The sequence below is a fragment of the Convolutriloba macropyga genome, chromosome 7, assembly GCF_964194025.1.
Source record: "Convolutriloba macropyga chromosome 7, txConMacr16.3, whole genome shotgun sequence".
Taxonomy (NCBI): Eukaryota; Metazoa; Xenacoelomorpha; order Acoela; family Convolutidae; genus Convolutriloba; species Convolutriloba macropyga.
Genome location: NC_134474.1, coordinates 61,451,831 through 61,458,937, shown reverse-complemented (window position 1 = coordinate 61,458,937; position 7,107 = coordinate 61,451,831). Strand labels below are relative to the sequence as shown.

Below are 7,107 nucleotides of genomic sequence, written 5' to 3'. Positions count from 1 at the left end.
GTAGCCAGAGAACGCGTTATGAGGCGCTCTGATGCGTTCCATTTGAGATTTTGGGAATCTTTTTTAGACGTTTTTTAACCTTCAGGCATACTGTGCACAGCTCAAATTCAAGTTGAGTTGATGTTGTATCTTGTCCATGAAAATCTGACATTTCGTAGCATAACTTGGCAAACTGTGAAAGATCAAAGAGGATTAATAATCTTCTCTTCTAAAGTAGAGGAAACGATAACAAAATTTCTCTTAAAACTTTGAAATTTCACACCTTTTTTCACGCTTAAGCGCAAATCGTGCTTATGGAGCAGACACCATGTTTAAAAATTGGATATCGTGTGCTGCATGTTGTTTTTTGTACCATTGTGCGCTGTCATCGAGATCAACCATGACGAACTAAATTTTGTGTAGTCCGTTGTTATATATTTTTGTGAACCTAGTACCAAATTTAGGTCTTTTAAATATTCGACAAAAATTTGTTACTCGTGATACATTAGAGATCACCTTACAATATATGGATTGAATCAACCATATCTGTATTAGTCTCTCATTTAGTGATGTTAAAACACATTCAATGCAAATCAGTCCACATAACCAGCAGATTGCGGAATACAACTGTACTATAGATTTGGTGGTTATATCAACACATATAGATATCATTCGATGAGAAGATCTAAGCAGCTATAAACAAACAATGAATAAGTATCGTCAAAATTTTAAAATTGTGCTTTTAATGGCTCAACTCATTACAATCGAGATGCCTTCCAGGTAGCCAGAGCCGACCTCAAAATTACCAAGATTACATGTTCCATCAATTGTTTATAGTGTAGTTGATCTCATCTAAGAAAAAAATCAAATAAAGAAATAAGTGAACTAGTCATTGACATAATTCGAAAACCTTTCATTTTAAACAAGGGACGAAATTTACAAATAAAAGTATCAAAAATATACAAACCTTTAAAACATTTACACAATTCTCAGAATAAATTAATATTTTTAAACTAATAAGCTTCCGAAAAGCAGTTTAAATCATCTGATATAATCAAGAACCAATTTTTAAATAGGTATATATAAATGTCTCACATCAATAAAATACTCTGTAAACTGACATGAAGTCTGGAATTTAATAAGCGGAGGTTAGTTATTAATTTTATTAATTTTAGAAAATTTAAAATTAACTTTTTACAATCGACACAATATTTGACTACTTCATCTAACTTTGGCAGCTACTAACATTACATTGCACTATTTTTTTAAATATCAGGTTCATCTGCAGCACCTGAGGATGTCATCAAGTTACCAGATTGTCACTCAACATTCTAATTGTCAGATTCAGATGAAGAAGATGAGAATGAGCTTTCAGATGATCTCATGACTCCGTTCTTTTCACGCGGGTAGGCTACGGGCTTTTTCCTCGCACTGAAAAGAGATCAATTTCAACAGGTATGTAAGCGAATTAGTTTTACGCTGATGATACGCAAGACCAGAATGTTGACACAATATAGAAACGTAATTATTAAAACTGAAGAACTAAGAACAAATATGATATTCAGTATCATTATGATATAGACGATCATTATGAGTTCACTTTTTGTACATTAGCAAAGTCAAATAATACAAACAGATATTCTACCTCAATGACTTGATAATTTTTTTATCGAGTTAGATCTAACGAATTTCTGACAAAATAGTCTGATCAGCACTTCTTATCAGATTATGCATCGCCTGACTTATACTTTGGGAACCATCTTACCAGTTCTTACAAGATCAATCTTTTGTGAGGTCTCACACGATAAAAGTTTAGATATTGCAGCCTCTTTATTGTGAAAGAGCCGATACGATCTGATCAGAAAATAAGTTATTTAATGACAAGCGTCATTAAACCCTACACAGAAAAACATCCCGAACCACTGATAAAAATTGCTGGATGGCTCTGCCGATTTTATGAGATGTGTCATTTGTCAGTCCACTAATTTCTAAAGCCTGATTTCTGGATTTGTGTTCCCACCTTCATGGTTATTTCATGAGGTAGAGAAGATTCCATAATTGCTTAAGTTCTTCTTTTCATGTTATGTTTCTGATCAAAGATTCATGGAAAAGCTATTGAACAAAAACCCATCGGGGATTCTCTGGTTTTTATGGATTCGTTCTCTTTGTACTCGACAAAGAGTTAAAAAAGATAACTCTAATAATAAATTTCCCGGTTGCGTATTAGGACTTGCGTGACCGATTGAGGCAATTTGGTTAGTCTTCACCAAAAGTACGCAGGGTTAGTTTTCGCAATGTGTTCAGTTATTATTTTCATTAAATCGGAGTAAACTAGTGCTTTGTGGTAATCAACATTTTGCAAACAATCAACCAAAAACTAGTTCAATTTGAAATATTTTGACAATGCGCCAAGTGTCTATTTCTTTTTTCTATACATCAGAAATAATCGTTAACAGAGCCCAGAGAGACAAGCAACTATGGACAGAGTCGGCGCTGCAGCAAACATGTTTACAAAAAACATTCGAGACTCTGTTTTATTTTCTGATGATGTTCCAGGCTACCTGTTTTCTAGCATGATATATTGATATAAAACATTCATTTATTTCATTGACTAAATCTTTTTTTTGCTTCTTTGCATCTTTTTGCTGCTGAATTTTTTTGCCTCTATAGTTCACAAACTACTTTTTAAAATGCATTTAGCGAAATCCTGACTACTTCTTTGCACACCCAAAACAACAAATGATAATGATTTGCAGCCTACAACACGTGCAACATTGTGTAAATTGCTCTCTGTCATTTACCCATGCTCGCAAATGATGCTCTACTCATTCGTTTAAATTATCATTCGTTTCCACGCCCGAGGACATTTGGGGCAATAATATAAACATATCTGGCAGATTGCCAGAAAATAGCCGCAATAGATTCGTAGATCGGCAGTCTAAAAAAAACAGTCAAAAAAGACAGACCAAAAAAAAAACTCGTCTTTTCATTGAAGGCTGATCTGTTATATTTTGATTAAAAATTTGTATAAGTTATTGCTGCCTCTATTAGCTGATCTCAAACAACCTTCATTTAGAGTGACACACACCCATTCGACCTTATCTCTTTGAATTAAAGTAAATAAAAGTCAATTTCAAAGTGAGGAAGTCATTTTTGAGAGTGAGGTAAGTCAAGTGTGACCAAAAATTTAATCACGCGCACGAACAAAAAAAACTCGCTCCACTAAGAGCGAAAAATGACTTCACACATGCAATTCAGTTGAAATTGCATGAACGAATGAACAAAAAGTGGCTGTGACGTCATATGGTCGTAACAAAAATCATGACGACGAAATAAAAAAACATAGCAGGACAAGTCCTGACGTACAATTCAAAGAATTTTCATTGACTAAACAGAAAAACTAGACCTAAAATGGACTATGAGTGAAATCAGAAAACTCAGATAAAAAAGAAAAAAAACTCAGATTAAAAAATCAGATAAAAAAGAAAAAAAACAGAAAATCAATGTCAAAATGCCGCATGTGAACAAAAAAAAACCACTAGCGAGAAATGAAAATTTGATTCAAACAAAAAACTAGGCCTAGAAAGAGCTGTAAATGGATTGGGAAAACCATTTCGAAAAAAAATCCGATCCAAAAAATCGAAAAAAGAGTAAAAATCAAAGTGAAATTGCCGCATGTGAACAAAAAACCACTAGCGAGAAAGCGAATTTTTGTTCAAACACCGTTTTCTCACTCTACTTTAAATTTAGAGCGAAAAAATTTCACGCCGCAAAACCACTCGCTTTTTCGCTCCATTTACTATTTCGGCGTGACCAAAATCACTACTCCAATTTGACTTCAAAAATCGTGAAAATATGTGAACAGATCTTAAAAAAAAACATAGCCGGAAGAATTCCGGAAACGACTCGAAGTGAAAATCTATTTAAACGCCATCCAACTACTTATCAAACAAAATGTGCCTTCACTAATTTATGATTATCTTGAAACAAAGTCATGAAACAGAAATGTAAAAACAAAAAAAATCAAATCTGTTAAAATATGATAAAAGATCTTATCAAATTTTGTTATAAATTGAGATCCCGAAAAAAACTATCTCTGCTAAAATAACTTCATCAAAACAACTAGTACTTACCAAAACCACTTATGTGAATTTTGAAAAAAATACTTTATGCTAAAATTATGAAAAAAAGCTCTTTCAAAAAAACAACTTTCACTGAAAAACTGGAAAAAGTTACTAAATTTTTTAAAATTTCAAAAACATATAATTCAAAAGAAAAATTCCCTTCAGCCAATAGGGTATCCAGATGCTCGCAAAATAATAGGAAAGTCATCATAGGCAACGAAACTAAGCTAAAAACATAAAAACAAACGAAAAACTGCAAAAAATTAAGAAAAATAGTTCCAATTTTCGCCATTTTTTTGTCATATTTCTCAACAAAAAAATGATTCTTACCCACAAAACTGGAACCAATTGTTATAATAAAATTGCTCAAGTAGAAGGGGTTTCTTCAATACCCATTTGAGCCAGTATAACGAAATAATCGTAAAAAAAAACGCAAAAATTAGCCCGAAAATCAGCAAAATACATAAATAACTCCGAATTATCAAAAAACTCATATTAATTTCCAGAAACCTTCAAACCACTACCGAAACCAGCCTAAAATTAAAACAAAATCATAACCAAACCTCTTACCCAAAATAAACGAAAAAAAAACTGCTTTAAAATGCCGCACGTGAACAAAAAAATTTCGCTCGCTTAGAGAAAATTTTTTCACACATCAATTTCTCGCTCTCTCAAAAACAGCGGTTTGAACAAAAACCACTCTCTTTTCGCTCCGCTCTTATTTTTTGTTCAGCCCCAAAATCACTCTAAATTTTTTCACGCGTTTCATTTCCCGCTTCAAAAATCACTCCAATAAAATTGATTAAAAAAAAGGACTTCTCCAATACTCCTCTTCGAGTCGTAATAAAAGACAGCGCCCCAATACAATTCAAATTCTTTGAATTGTAAAAAAACCAAGAGAAGGCCAATAATAGCCCCAGCTATCGCTGTGCGGCTATTAAAAAATACGGTGAAATGTACGAAAAAATTTTTAACCCAAAATATTACATTTTTAGCGGTGCATGCGGTAATTTAGCTGTGAATTTTTGCAAGAATGACAATTTTAAGTGGTGAGTTATTTTTTTCGCCGCTCAAGCATAATTAAACTATCAATCGTTTAGAACCTGAAGTTCTGCTCACACGATATATAAACATAAATGTGCAAACAAGCAAACACAAATGAATGAAGATGCTTACCTTGTTATTCGTCGTCTCTCCATAAAATGAGGGGAAGACCTCCCGGATTTGGAGTTGGGAGGAGGTGGCGGGGATGGTTTGACAAGACGCGACCCTGAATTCGTTGCATCAATACTCTGAATCTCTTTAGTAATATTACTAGTCGTTACCTCAGGTGGTTCCTGCGCATGGATTCCGCTGTGTGAAGGAACATTACTTTTATCAAATAATAAACTTTGTTTTTCGTTAATATTATTCCGCGAAGATTCATTCCGCGATCCGTCTTGCTCATTGTTAACTAACTTGTGACGTGATGTACATATTTGCTCAGAACCACGAATTGTCACCTCTGAATTTTTATTTTCTAAAGAGGAGATCCGTTCCTCACGAGTACTACTGTCATGTTCCGTCTTACAAATACTTTGACCTTCTTTTGATTTCTGTTTACGCGCAGTTTTCTTTTTACTCGATTCCTTGTGGTCGGTCTTGTAACGTCTACGTTTCCGCCGTTCTGCCTTTTCCCTAGCCCGAGAGTAACGTTTTGACCAGAAGTAGTCAATTGTCCATTCTTCTGACTGGGGTTTGTAGTCGGTGGGAGGGGGCACTTGTGTGTAGTCGTTGCCATAGATCACAACTCCACAAACCAGAATGTGTGGAATCACTTTCCCACTCTTTCCTCCGTCATCACTGTGCAGAACAACCCAACATTAATATGATACCTCTTGTTTCTATTTTGACGTATACTATTGTATTTTAATATATCTAAGTAAGATACTTGTAGGAGTTATCGGGCGTTGTCTTGAAGACAAGATATTTATGTTGTCGTGAGTACGATAAAAAACGTTCCTTTTTCTGTTCCAGGATTTAATCCAAATAACCAACTGTTTTCAACCGAGCATCTGACAATAATAATAATAATAATAATAATAATAATAATGCTATTAATTTACAGTTCTTGTGACATGTTTATTCATTTAGGCTGCAAATTTCTACCAATTAGATTTCAACCTCACAATTAGATTAACAAGACGACCCGCCCGTGTCTGTGCGTAGCACAGAATGTTCCAGCATACCTCTAAAGGTTTCAAAAACAACTTTAAAATTCTGTTAGAGAAACCGTTGGGAGTATCGGAAAGCGACTTATATGCATCGGAGAAAATTACTTGTACTGTTAGAACCAAATTATATGCCGTCTTTCTCTAAATGAACAAACTCAAGAAAGATAAGTGTAGAACAATCTGAAAGACACTGAAAAACCATACAAAGTACACACACAGCACACATTACACAAATAAACACCAACACAAATACAAAACCCAACACAAAAAAAGCGCATTTCTTTAAAACTTGGGTTAGTAAATTGGTCACTACTCAAGGTTCGTCACTGTTCATTTAGGTCTTCTTTATTTTTAAATCTAAAAAAGGTGTCGAAGTTTTGAGGAAATTGCATGGGTAACTGTAATTTCGACACTAAACTTTGCAACGTAACTTTTAAAGTTTCTAATTTTTTTTTCAGTTTTGTTGTTTCATGAGAATAATGGACAACTATTTTTTTCATAATCTCATAATTGTTAAAAGCGAGATAAAAAAACACAGTTTTAGGTTTTGGAGGAACTTGAAGACGCAATTTTTTCGCATTGACAATTTTTCTGATTCTTTATGAATTTTTGTCAAGTTTTGCACTCTGCCTCAAGTATTGACAATTTTTCTGATTCTTTGTGAATTTTGTCAAGTTTTGCACTGTGCCTCTATTTGTGTCCAATTTTTAAGAACTAATTTTAAGGGACTCTACTCTCTCCCTCTCTCTCTCTCTCTCTCTCTCTCCCCCCTCTCTCTCTCTCTCCCCTCT

The 7,107-nt window shown here is 34.0% G+C and overlaps 1 protein-coding gene across 1 annotated transcript in view; it reads right to left on the bottom strand.

The window, feature by feature from the left end:
- Positions 1–1,079: 1,079 nt before the first annotated feature.
- The window catches only part of LOC142343218 (uncharacterized), a 65,833-nt gene continuing 59,805 nt past the window's right edge, over positions 1,080–7,107 (bottom strand). Inside the window, exons 8-9 of the mRNA XM_075394977.1 lie at positions 5,280–5,945; positions 1,080–1,410 (exon numbers count right to left, since the gene is read on the bottom strand). Coding sequence (XP_075251092.1) covers positions 1,311–1,410; positions 5,280–5,945 — 766 coding nt within the window. The 3' untranslated portion in view covers positions 1,080–1,310. The remainder of the gene's footprint in view (positions 1,411–5,279; positions 5,946–7,107) is intronic.